Source organism: Oncorhynchus clarkii, unplaced genomic scaffold (assembly GCF_045791955.1).
Source record: "Oncorhynchus clarkii lewisi isolate Uvic-CL-2024 unplaced genomic scaffold, UVic_Ocla_1.0 unplaced_contig_13377_pilon_pilon, whole genome shotgun sequence".
NCBI classification, from domain to species: Eukaryota; Metazoa; Chordata; class Actinopteri; order Salmoniformes; family Salmonidae; genus Oncorhynchus; species Oncorhynchus clarkii.
Genome location: NW_027258296.1, coordinates 72501 through 86332, shown reverse-complemented (window position 1 = coordinate 86332; position 13832 = coordinate 72501). Strand labels below are relative to the sequence as shown.

At 43.4% G+C, this 13832-nt stretch overlaps 1 protein-coding gene across 1 annotated transcript in view; it reads left to right on the top strand.

The window, feature by feature from the left end:
* Window positions 1-1193: 1193 nt before the first annotated feature.
* LOC139396498 (phospholipid-transporting ATPase ABCA3-like) overlaps window positions 1194-13832 on the top strand; it is a gene marked incomplete at its 5' end in the record, with an annotated part of 56901 nt that continues 44262 nt past the window's right edge. The window contains 4 exons of the mRNA XM_071143520.1: window positions 1194-1365; window positions 5704-5963; window positions 6032-6148; window positions 6312-6432. Of these exons, the coding sequence (XP_070999621.1) occupies window positions 1194-1365; window positions 5704-5963; window positions 6032-6148; window positions 6312-6432 (670 nt within the window). The remainder of the gene's footprint in view (window positions 1366-5703; window positions 5964-6031; window positions 6149-6311; window positions 6433-13832) is intronic.

The following is a 13832-nucleotide window of genomic DNA, read 5'->3' as shown; positions in this document are numbered from 1 at the left end:
GCAGCACCGAGTGAACTAATTGAAGTGTACCTTGCCTACACTTTTTTCCTTACACAATCTGTAAATATTTTGCCAAGGAATCATTGCTGGTTTGTCTTAGGGAATGTTTAACAGTTAGGAAGAGAGACTTTTAAAACGGTATTGAATGAAGTAGCAGCAAATATGTTGGATGAGCAACTAATGAGCATGGACAACCTCACAAGTTTGCCAAAATGACCTTATATCTTTGTCTAATATGACTATTTACTGACATTAGTAGCTCTTCATTACACACAATTTTTGTTAGTAGTTAATTAACAGTCCTCCAAGTTTAGCTGGAATTTAGCCTGAAAGGTTTTGACAAATGTGATTGGTTGATGATATGACATTGGCCTATGTCTCTTCTTGTGTTGCGCATAATATCAGATCTCAACAACGATTGGACTGAAATACAAGACAAATGTACCTTTTTTCTAAATTAGTGATGTTTTCATTTGTTGGTAAAATGCGGGACATGATTGTTTGGTTGTGGGACGAAAGGCCAAAATGCAGGACTGTCCCGCACAATCTGGGACATGTGGTCACCCTAATTGAACCTTGAACCTTGAACTCTGAATCAGCTCTTTGTTTACATATGAAAGCATCTGGTTCTCACTGACGGTATTATTGCCCCTCATTCAAATACAATAATCCTGGAGTCACCTGCAGTCCAGCCAAATCCTTGACATGCTAACCTTTAACCACACTCTAGTATTTCCTCCTGGTTTGAAGCTATACAGAACGTTTGCATCTGAGAATGCTCTTGAGCCAAAAGGGGTTGCCTATAGAGACATAAATATTCTACAGAAATGACCTAAATGGACAGAAAGCGGCAGACCTCGACACACCAAAAGCTAAAGCTCCACAGTTTTTTTTTTTACCTGTGCAGCGGGAATGACCTGCTGGAAGGAAGTCAGGAAAAAGAGATGAGAATTCCCTGGTTGGGTTGATGGACACCATCCTCCCTATGGAGATTTAACTCTGTCACCCTCTCCCTGTGTCAGTGGAATGTGTTGGTGTGTGGTGGGCAGAGAGGTAGATGGTGGTGGATCAATATATATCATCTGATCTTTCACATCTACATAAAGAAAATCCACTCTTCCAGTTGTTCATAATCTTTCTCTCTTTTACTCTCTCTTTCTTTCCCTCCCTCCCTCCTCTCCTCCTCCTATCCCCTACAGGTCAGCTACCACCTGCGGTTCAGCTTTAGTCCCCGTAATGCCCCGGCCAAGGAGAAGTCTGAGCTGAACATCAACAATGACTTTGACTGGCACACCCTCAACTTGTTCCCCCTCTTCCAACTGCCCGGGCCCAGGGAGCAGTACGACCTCCAGGGGGGCACGCCTGGTGAGCCTGTACCCTAACCATAATTGTAACTCTAAACTTAACACTTAAGCTTAACATAGCCTTTGTACCCACAATGGAGAATGTTCCTTGTTCTACTATCCTTGAGGGGACTTTGAGGGATTTCCGGCACCTGTGAGGATAATAATAATTATATATATATATATATATATATATATATATATATATATATATACACATAAACACAGTCTCAGGCTTCATATGTTTGTGTTTGCCTGTTCATATTGCCTGTGTACATGTTAAGACGGATTACTGATAAGACAGGCAGAGCGAAGAGAGAGATAGTGAGGGAAAGGGTTGAAAGACAAGGGTGGTGATAGGGGGAGGGAGGGAACTAGACATGAAATGGGAATGATAAATTCAGAGTGAGGCAGAGGGAATTGGAGAGAAGGGTGTCAAAGTATTTTTATGGGTGACCGTCCATTCCAATCATTTCTGTAATAAAAATATTTTGACTTGGCAATCCTGATTATTTTACAGGGCAGAGGAGCAATATAATATTTATAATATTCAAAAGATAAGTACACCATTATACACTCACTGGATGAGAACTCCAGGGTTGTGTTCATTAGGCACCAAACGGACTGAAACAGGGAGGAACTCTCTGGACTGGTCCAATAAGAAATACTCCTTTTTGTGTTCCGTTGCAAAACATATTCAGTTGCGTGCCCTAATGAACGCCACCCTGATCTGTCATCCATGTTGGTTAATCAGACATTATTGACAGTGAATCTTTTCAAGCATAAACACAGTAAATATAGTAAACAAACACCAAGTGTTTCTGCAGGCTCCTTCGGGAACAGTGGATCAGAGCCAGATACGAGAGGAAGGAGTTTGTGTGTGTGGAGAGACTGTAGCTGTCTGAAGTAGAGGTCGACCGATTATGAATTTTCAACGCCGATACTGATTATTGGAGGACCAAAAAAGCCGATACCGATTAATCAACCGATTTTAAAATAAATAATAAAGAAATAAAAAAAATATGTATTTGTAATAATGACAATTACAACAATACTGAATTAACACTTATTTTAACTTAATATAATACATCAATAAAATAAATGTAGGCTCAAGTAGATAATGAAACATGTTCAATCAAACAAAGTGTTGGAGAAGAAAGTAAAAGTGCAATATGTGCTATGTAAGAAAGCTAACGTTTCAGTTCCTTGCTCAGAACATGAGAACGTATGAAAGCTGGTGGTTCCTTTTAACACGAGTCTTCAATATTCCCAGGTAATACGTTTTAGGTTGTAGTTATTATAGGACTATTTCCCTCTATACCATTTGTATTTCATTAACCTTTGACTATTGGATGTTCTTATAGGCCCTTTAGTATTGCCAGTGTAACAGTATAGCTTCCGTCCCTCTCCTCGCTCCTCCCTGGGCTCAAACCAGCAACACAACGACAACAGCCACCACATCGAAGCAGCGTTACCCATGCAGAGCAAGGGAAACAACCACCCCAAGGCTCAGAGCGAGTAGCGCGCTCTAACTAGCCAGCCATTTCACTTTGGTCACACCAGCCTCATCTCGGGAGTTGATAGGCTTGAAGTCATAAACAGCGCAATGCTTGACGCACAACGAAGAGCTGCTGGAAAAACGCATGAAAGTTTACGCGCCTGCTTCTGCCTACCACCGCTCAGTCAGATACTTAGATACTTGTATGCTTGTATGCTCAGTCAGATTTTATGCAACAAAGAACACGCTAGATAATATCTAGTAATATCATCAACCATGTGTAGTTAACTAGTGATTATGATTGATTGTTTTTTATAAGATAAGTTTAAGGCTAGCTAGCAACTTACCTTGGCTTACTGCATTTGCGTAACAGGCAGTCTCCTTGTGGAGTGCAACGAGAGAGAGGCAGGTCGTTATTGCTTTGGACTAGTTAACTGTAAGGTTGCAAGATTGGATCCCCCGAGCTGACAATGTGGAAATCTGTCGTTCTGCCCCTGAACAAGGCAGTTAACCCACCGTTCCAAGGTCGTCATTGAAAATAAGAATGTGTTCTTAACTGACTTGCCTAGTTAAATAATGATTAAATAAAAGGTGTAAAAAAAATGATATATAATAATACAAATAAAACATCTGCAAATCGGCGCCCAAAAATACCGATTTCCGATTGTTATGAAAACTTGAAATCGGCCCTAAATAATCGGCCATTCCGATTAATCGGTCGACCTCTAGTCTGAAGCATGACAAACACTTTTTTATTTTTATTAAACGCAACTCTACTTTGCATAAAAGTGACCCCTAAGTGACATATACAATATAACATGTAAACCTGTACTCCTACACAGGAGGGTTTAACCAACTGCCGCAGTCAGGTGCACTGTCATTATCTTGTGTTGACAGATCACACACTCGATGGGAGAGCTTTAGCTATTTGCACAGCCCCTTGAAAGATAACCTTTCCTCCTTGCTCCCGCTGTGTTCCCATGGCAAGCCTTGCTCTGTGTCACAGGGCAACAGTGTTTGGCTGAGCCCTGTAATCTAGTAATACCCCCTTGTCACACTACGTTTCTAACCCAAATGGTATTTTTCACAGCTTTGCCTTCATCATCAGGAAACGTTTATTTTTTTGTCCATCCATATATATATTCACTTTTCTCTCTGATAAATGGTGATGGCTCAGATATTTAAAAATATTTTCCAGAATGTATCCAGAAACGATGGTGGTGGTTGCGTAACAAGTAGTGTATTAAATTGAGAATAGGATGTTGCCCCATCTGCTCATGGCTCCAGATCCTCCATCTTAGACCCTGCCCTTTTGATTCCCTTCCTCCTTCCTCTTTGAAGCTATGTCAATATTCTGACTCTCAAAAGAGGAAGAGATGATGAACGAGTGACGAGAACAGAGGAGAAGTGGCGTTCTGGTGTTCTCTACTGAGCCAGACCTTTGATCTCAAATTAAGTGGCTGTGTTAATGTGTCTCCAATGGGAGATATCAGGGTCATATTTATTAAAGCACAAAATGGAAAATTACGAAAATGTTTCAGTGTTAAAAAAAAAAATTCGTGCCTAATGAATATGGCCCAAGGCTCGCCTAGAGGAAACCATTCCAGTCTACTTGACAATAACCACAAAGAGTTTCAGTCAGATATGGATTAAAATGTAAAAGTGTTCATCATTACTGAGGCCTACCTCCTGCCTCTTTAAGCCGTCTATCCCTTCATCAGTTCAGATTATTCAGTGAGTAGCTGTTGTCAACATTTTCAGATCAGAATATGTTCAAATGAACTTCTGGTGGGGTTAAGGAATGATCTGGTAAAAAGGTCAGAATGAGTCCTCATTTCCTGTTTATCTCCATGGTAATGGAAGAGTGTCATACTTAGAACCAGACGTTTTTTTCCCACCAGTATACAGTATGACATGAACAGAAAAAACAATGGGCCCAAGGTATAGACGCCGAGATTGGGCCCTAGTAAGATGGCGCCGGAGAATGCAGGCAGATGTTTTACGTGGCCCCAGCCGATATTTTTTTGTTTGTTGTTTATTTGCGTTGTTTGTAACAAATTGTTTTACTTATTTTGTACATAATGTTGCCGCTACCGTCTCTTATGTCCGAAAATAACTTCTAGACCACAGGACAGCGATTACTCACCACGGACTAGCAGAATCCTTTTCTTCCTTTCATGACTCTGACGAGCCTGACGCAAATAATATACTGCTTCCTCGGGAACAGGCCCCGATCCCTGTGATCTGCATGAAGAGGAGGCTTAGAATTAGGGGCCGAAGGTCTGGCTGCCATCTGAGAATTTGTAGGCAATTGAAGAAACACACACTTCCTTCCACTCTGCTCGCAAACGTGCAATCTTTGGAGAATAAAATTGCCGAGTTACGGGGAAGATTAAACTGCCAACTACCAAAAACTGTAACATCTTATGCTTCACGGAGTTGTGGCTGAATGACGACAATATTATCATACAGCTGGCTGGTTATACGATGTACTGGCAGGATAGAACATAGGCGTCTGGTAAGACAAGGGGCGGCGGTCTATGTATTTTTGTAAACAACAGCTGGTGCATGATATCTAAGGAAGTCTCGAGCTATTGTTCGCCTGAGTTTTCATCTGTATTCTTTGTAGCTGTTTACATACCACCACAGACTGATGCTGGCACTAACGCTGAACTGAATGAGCTGTATTCCGCCATAAGCAAACAGGAAAACATGACTTGGGTTTCACAGACTAACATTGTCAGGAGACTGATTAAAGAACCTCCCTAGGCTGTTTGTGCTGATCCATGGGGAGGAGTGCACAAGGGCCCACCTGAGAATTGGGATGTAGTTATTCTAACATAACCCGGTTCCTCTCCGTAGGTTACTTCCGCGAGGGCTTCCTGGCAGTGCAGCATGCGGTCAACCAGGCCATCATGCGTTCCTATAACAGCACAGGAGCAGCCTGGCTCCTCTCCCACACCCGGGTGGTCCTCCGCCGATTCCCCTTCCCGCCGTTCATCTACGACGTGTTCATCCTGGCCATCCAGAACCAGCTGCCCCTCCTCCTGGTGCTGAGCCTCACCTATACCTCTCTGAACATCGTAAGGGCCGTGGTGCAGGAGAAGGAGAGGAAGCTCAAGGTGGGTGAGGTGGTGGATTACCTGTCAGTCAAGCAAATGGTCAATCTCACTCTACTTACTCTCTACAGGAGTACATGCGGATGATGGGCCTCAGTAACTGGCTGCACTGGACGGCCTGGTTCCTCATGTTCTTCCTCTTCCTCGCCATCTCCATGTTCTTTGTCACGCTGCTCTTCTGCATCAAGGTGAGTTTGCACTTCACATAACGGTTATGCTATAAAACACAAACAAAAACACTTAACTAGTCTTTTCTTTCTATTGCTTTGAGGAGGGGAATTATTTTTCATTCAGTGTGTTTTTAGTATTCATGATGATAATGATGTTCTTTCCTGTCCTGGCCCTTTCTAGGTGAGCCCTAATGGAGCTGTGTTGACCTATAGTGACCCCACCCTGGTCTTTGTCTTCCTGCTTGTCTTTGCCGTGGCAACCATCAACTTCAGCTTCATGATCAGTGCCTTCTTCTCAAGAGGTGTGTGTGTGTGTCTCAAAATGTCTGTCCGACCTTCCATCTGTCTGTTTATTCATGGTTTTCTAAAACCTCAGCCGTCCTGTGCTATCTGAGAGATGCTCCATTGTGTATAGTATGTTCTGTTACAGTTGAAGTTGGAAGTTTACATACACTTAGGTTGGAGTCATTAAAACGCGTTTTTCACCCACTCCTCACATTTCTTGTTAACAAACTATAGTTTTGGCAAGTCGGTTAGGACATCTACTTTGTGCATGACAAGTAATTTTTTAACAATTGTTTACATAAAGATTATTTCACTTGTAATTCACTGCATCACAATTCCAGTGGATCAGAAGTTTACATACACTAAGTTGACTGTGCCTTTTAAACAGCTTGGAAAATTCCAGAAAATGATGTCATGCTTTAGAAGCTTCTGATAGGCTAATTTACATAATTTGAGTCAATTCGAGGTGTACCTGTGGATGTATTTCAAGGCCTACCTTCAAACTCAGTGCCTCTTTGCTTGACATCATGGGAAAATCAAAAGAAATCAGCCAAGAAAAATAATTGTAGATCTCCACAAGTCTGGTTCATCCTTTGGAGCAATTTCCAAATGCCTGAAGGTACCACGTTCATCTGTACAAACAATAGTACATAAGTATAAACACCATGGGACCGCGCAGCCGTCATACAGCTCAGGAAGGAGACTCGTTCTGTCTCCTAGAGATGAACGTACTTTGGTGTGAAAAGTGCAAATCAGTCCCAGAACAACAGTAAAGGACCTTGTGAAGATGCTGGAGGAAACGGGTACAAAAGTATCTATATCCACAGTAAAATATCGACAACCTGAAAGGCCGCTCAGCAAGGAAGAAGCCACTGCTCCAAAACCGCCATTAAAAAAGCAAGACTACGGTTTGCAACTGCACATGGGGACAATGATCGTACTTTTTTGGAGAAATGTCCTCTGGTCTGATGAAACAAAAATAGAACATGTTGTGGGGGTGCTTTGCTGCAGGAGGGACTGGTGCACTTCACAAAATAGATGGCATCATGAGGTAGGAAAATTATGTGGATATATGGAAGCAACATCTCAAGACATCAGTCAGGAAGTTAAAACTTGGTTGCAAATGGGTCTTCCAAATGGACAATGACCCCAAGTATACTTTCAAAGTTGTGGCAAAATAGCTTAAGGACAACAAAGTCAAGGTATCGGAGTGGCCATCACAAAGCCCTGACCCCAATCCCATAGAACATTTGTGGGCAGAGCTGAAAAAGCATGTGCGAGCAAGGAGGCCTAAAAACCTGACTCAGTTACACCAGCTCTGTCAGGAGGAATGGGCCAAAATTCTTATTATGGGAAGCTTGTGGAAGGCTACCCAAAACGTTTGACCCAAATTAAAACATTTAAAGTCAATGCTACCAAATACTAATTGAGTGTATGTGAACTTCTGACCCACTGGGAATGTGATGAAATAAATAAAAGCTGAAATCATTCTCTCTACTATTATTCTGACATTTCACATTCTTAAAATAAAGTGGTGATCCTAACTGACCTAAAACAGGGAATTTCTACTAGGATTAAATGTCAGGAATTGTGAAACTGAGTTTAAATGTATTTGTCTAAGGTGTATGTAAACTTCCGACTTCAACCGTAAATGTAGTGTAGATCACATTATTTGACTCTCCTGAGGTTGTTTCGTCTTTCCTCTGAGTGAACAGCAGTAAACCAGCTCCATCAGTCATTGGAGCCTGGAAGATGGGCAATCAAATGTCTATTCAGCCTCATGGAATAATTAAACAGTCACTCAATGTGACAAACTGGAACAAAGGGAGAGGAGATGTGGTGAAAAACCTGTATGTGTACACGTTTATGTTTAGCAGCCAATACACATGCTTGGAAGGTTTAGAATAATCAATTGTTTATGTTCTAATCGAAGGCGATTGATGCTTTATGATACATTACATTTCCAGTTGTACACATCCTGGGTGTTGAGCTATTAATCTCAGCACAATGCGGATGTTGCTTTTTTTATCCCTGCTGGTGTGGTCAGAGTTGTGTTGCACTGGAAAGATGACTTGTGAGGTTAGCAAAAAATAATGTTAACTAGTCTCCGGACTGACTTTACAGAGGTTATGTTCAGAAAGGCACACTGTAGAAAAAAGTTTCAAAATGTAAAACAAAAATAAGCGTTTCTTATTGGACAAGTTCAGAGGGTACCTCCTCATTTCACTCAGGTTTTCTTGGTTTGTGCCGACTGAACGTGACCGAGGATTAAAGCACAGCCAATCACACACAGCCAATCACACACAGCCAATCTCACACAGGCTCATTTGGTTATTGCTAATATCATACCCTCACACAAAAAGGTAATGGTGATTATTAAATGGCCTTCAGTTGATGACGCTTGATAGTCCTTTATCATTTCTCTTTCACAATTCTTTTTTCTTCTATACTTTCATATCTTTTCGAACAAAAAAGTCTAGTCCAATTTCTCCAAATCGTTCCTCAACAAAAGAGTGCAGATGGAGATTAAAATGATCTGTGATTGTGTTCAAGACCAATTTGGACTCTGGTGTAATCAGACAAGCTGTTATTTACTCCCAGAAGCCATACAATTTCTGTCAGGCTTTGGCTTGTAAAAGAGTAGCTGAAAGCTTAGCAAATTAAAACGTTGAAATCGTGTCTGATTTACGGTGTGCATGATATATTTTCTCCTGATTCTTTTTTAATTATTTTTTTTTTTTTACATTATTGGTTGGGTGTGTGACATACAGTATGATGTCATTATTAGAGTAGGGCGAGAAAGGGCTTTTAGCTGGCCTCAGCTGTGCCTGGCCCCTAGTCACAACAGGACCCCTCTCCAGGTGGCCTTCCGCTGCCTGAAACTCTGACCTCCTGCAGCGTTAGGTGAGTGGGTACTCGCATTCAGATCTGAACTGCAGAGTTAGGTGAGTGGGTATTCCCATTGACGGGCTCCTCGGTGTGACTCTGCAAAGGGGGCTTCATTTAAATTCAGGAAGCAAACTGAAACAATTTCTTCATTGCTTTTTGCTTCTTGCTTCTTGCTGGTAGTAATGGAGGAATCAGCCAGGCCTGAATGTTGGGGTCCACTGGGGACTGGATCAGGGGCTGATGTGGATGGAGAGCCCCTTTGTGGGCTGTGGAGTCAGGTTTTTAGTGTCTTGTGTCTAGAGATGAGGCATTTCTTAATTTGTCTTTATTTCTCCCTCAATTCAATTTCAGTTTAAGGGGCTTTATTGGCACGGGAACATGTTTACATTGCCAAGGAAAGTGAAATAGATTATAAACAATAAAGCATTTACTGTAAACATTACACTTACAAAAGTTCAAAAATAATAGTATTGTATAGAATGTCATATTATGTCTATATACAGTGTTGTAGTGAGGTGCAAATGGTTAAAGAACAAAAGGGAAAATAAATAAACATAAATATGGGTTGTATTTACAATGGTGTTTGTTCTTCCCTGGTTGCCCCTTTCTTGTGGCAACAGGTCACAAATCTTGCTGCTGTGATGGCACACTGAAATTTCACCAGATCAATATGGGAGATTATCAACATTGGATTTGTTTACAAATTCTTTGTGGGTCTGTGTAATCTGAGGAAAATGTCTGTCTCACCCTCTATATCGCCTTTACTTCTATTGTTTTACCACTCCCCCATTTGTCAAGAAAAGGTAGAGTAGCTCCTCCTCTTCTCTCGCCACCTCTCCTCACTCTTTCTCCCTCTCCTGCTGTCAGGTAGCACCTGGCCTCTCTGGGGACTGAATTATTAATGTCCCTTGGAGGGAAAGCAGGTGGAATTTTCTGTGAGTAATGTTTCTTGCGTTCTTTCTCTCTCTCCCCCCTCTCTCTCCCCCTCTCTCTCTCTGTTTCTCTCTCAATGTGTGCTAGTCTGAAAGGTATGCAGGTTGAAGGAATAGCAAATACAGATAGCCTATCTCTTGTACAAAAGACGGGCACAGAATAACTATTTTAAGATGAATCTTCGACTCAGGCATTGCACACACAGGACCAATGAGTCCCCTGTTCTAACTACCTCTTCCTGGCCCAGAGTTGTCTTCTATGTAATTACCGATAGAGATGAAAGGAGTTGATGGGTGAACAGAGGCTGAAAACTGCCTTAACCACCTCCATCCTTTCAGATTAGATGTGATCTTTCTCCTCTTCTCTCGATCCCTCTCTCGCTCTCTCCGTGCTCTCGCTTTCTCTGCGCTCTCGCTTTCTCGGAGCTCTCGCTCTCTGTCAGCGCGCTCTCGGCGCTCTCTCTCTCCATGCTCGCGCTCTCTCTTGCTCTCTCTCTCTCGATGCGCTCTCTCTCTCGATGTGCTCTCTCTCGATGTGCTCTCTCTCGATGCGCTCTCGCTTTCTCTGCGCTCTCGCTCTCTCGGCTCTCTCTCTCTCTCTCTCGGCTCTCTCTCTCTCTCTCTCTTGGCGCTCTCTCTCTCTCTCTCTCTCTCTCTCTCTCTCTCTCTCTCTCTCTCTCTCTCTCTCTCTCGGCTCTCTCTCGGCTCTCTCTCTCTCTCTCGGCTCTCTCTCTCTCGGCTCTCTCTCTCTCGTCTCTCTCTCTCTCGGCTCTCTCTCTCTCGTCTCTCTCTCTCTCTCTCTCGTCTCTCTCTCTCTCGGCTCTCTCTCTCTCGGCTCTCTCGGCTCTCTCTCTCTCGGCTCTCTCGGCTCTCTCTCTCTCGGCTCTCTCGGCTCTCAAATTCAAATTCAAGCTGCTTTATTGGCATGAAAAACATTGTGTCAATATTGCCAAAGCACCAATGTATACAATATACATTGTAACAAAATTGAAAATGATAGCAAATAATAATATAAAATGGTAGTAAATAATAATACAAAATTAAATACAAAAATAATAACAATAAAATGGTAACAGTCTACAGTAAACATTAATAATTATAGTAATAACAATAATAGTAATAATAAGTAAGTTACTGTTTACTATGCAGATGTTATTATTCAGTGTCCCTCAGGCTATGGCAGGAAAATACATATTTGGCTGCAAGAGGAGCCATTGCTCCTTCGCCCATGAGTATTCTTAGTTTTTCCTCTGGGTTCAATTTGTAAAAATTTGGAATATATGTAGTAATTTCTGTGAATAATGAATCTCTCTGTGAGGAATATTTATCACAGTAAAGGAGAAAGTGCATCTCTGTCTCTACCTCCCCTGTCATGCAGTGACCACATACACGCTCCTCTTTGGGTAGCCATGTCTTTTTATGTCTGCCGGTTTCTATTGCCAATCGGTGGTCACTCAGCCTGTACTTGGTAAGGATCTGTCTCTGCTTCGTATCTCTGACAGAGTAGAGATAATCAGCCAATTCATATTCTCTGTTTAGGGTCAGATAGCAATTTAGTCGGCTTTGGGATTTTGTTTCGTTTTTCCAGTATTGTAAATATGATTCCTTTGATTGGTTCATGATTTTGCTTATTGGAATTCTTTCTTTTGAAGCAGTGCTGGTGTCAGCTTGGTTGGTGAGGTCCAACACCAGCTGACTGAGAGGGCTCGTTTCTGGGCTCAGCTCTTGGTCTTGAAGTGCTTTAAATTGCATACTCGAATTTGGACTTGAATTTAGATGTAGCCAAAATTTTAATGATCTTTTCTGTATTTTCATTATTACTGGAAAACGGCCCAATTCTGCCCTACATGCATTAGTTGGTGTATTTCTCTGGACTTGTAGAATTTTCCGACAGAATTCTGCATGTAGGGCTTCAATTGGATGTTTGTCCCACATTTTAAAATCCAGTTTATTGAGTGGCCCCCAAACCTCACTTCCATAAAGTGCTATTGGTAGGATTACACTGTCAAATATTTTAGTCCAAATTCTAATTGGGATGTTGATTTTGAATAATTTCATTTTTATTGCATACATTGCTCTGCGGGCTTTTTCTTTGAGTGCATTCACTGCCATATTAAAGTTCCCCGATGCAGATATGGTCAGACCAAGGTAGGTGTAATGTTTTGTTTTGTTTTGTTCTCTCTCTCTCGGCTCTCTCTCTCTCGGCTCTCTCTCTCTCTCTCTCTCTCTCTCTCTCTCTCTCTCTCTCTCTCTCGGCTCTCTCTCTCTCTCTCTCAGCTCGCTCTCTCTCTCTCTCTCTCTCTCTCGGCTCTCTCTCTCTCGGCTCTCTCTCACTCGGCTCTCTCTCTCTCGGCTCTCTCTCTCTCGGCTCTCTCTCTCTCGGCTCTCTCTCTCTCTCGTCTCTCTCTCTCTCGTCTCTCTCGGCTCTCTCTCTCTCGGCGCGCTCTCGGCTCTCTCGGCTCTCTCTCTCTCTCTCTCTCTCTCTCGGCTCTCTCTCTCTCTCTCTCTCTCTCTCTCTCTCTCTCTCTCTCTCTCTCTCTCTCTCTCTCTCTCTCTCTCTCTCTCTCTCTCTCTCTCTCTCTCTCTCTCTCTCTCTCTCTCTGCTCTCTCTCTCTCTCTCTCTCTCTCTCTCTCTCTCGGCTCTCTCTCTCTCGGCTCTCTCTCTCTCTCTCTCTCTCTCTCTCTCGGCTCTCTCTCTCTCTCTCTCTCTCTCGGCTCTCTCTCTCTCTCTCTCTCTCTCTCTCGGCTCTCTCTCTCTCTCTCTCTCTCTCTCTCGGCTCTCTCTCTCTCTCTCTCGGCTCTCTCTCTCTCTCTCTCGGCTCTCTCTCTCTCTCTCTCGGCTCTCTCTCTCTCTCGGCTCTCTCTCTCTCTGCTCTCTGGCTCTCTGGCTCTCTGGCTCTCTGGCTCGGCTCTCTGGCTCTTTCTCTCTCTCTCGGCTCTCTCTCTCGGCTCTCTCTCTCGGCTCTCTCTCTCTCTCTCTCTCGGCTCTCTCTCTCTCTCTCTCTCGGCTCTCTCTCGGCTCTCTCTCTCTCTCTCTCTCGGCTCTCTCTCTCTCTCTCTCTCGGCTCTCTCTCTCTCTCTCTCTCGGCTCTCTCTCTCTCTCTCGGCTCTCTCTCTCTCTCTCTCGGCTCTCTCTCTCTCTCTCGGCTCTCTCTCTCTCTCTCTCGGCTCTCTCTCTCTCTCTCGGCTCTCTCGTCTCTCTCTCGGCTCTCTCGTCTCTCTCTCGGCTCTCTCTCTCTCTGCTCTCTCTCTCTCGTCTCTCTCTCTCTCGGCTCTCTCTCTCTCGGCTCTCTCTCTCTCGGCTCTCTCTCTCTCGGCTCTCTCTCTCTCGGCTCTCTCTCTCTCAGCTCTCTCTCTCTCGGCTCTCTCTCTCTCTCGGCTCTCTCTCTCTCTCGGCTCTCTCTCTCTCGGCTCTCTCTCTCTCGGCTCTCTCTCTCTCGGCTCTCTCTCTCTCGTCTCTCTCTCTCTCGTCTCTCTCTCTCTCTCGGCTCTCTCTCTCTCTCGGCTCTCTCTCTCTCTCGGCTCTCTCTCTCTCTCGGCTCTCTCTCTCTCGGCTCTCTCTCTCTCGGCTCTCTCTCTCTCTCTCTCTCGGCTCT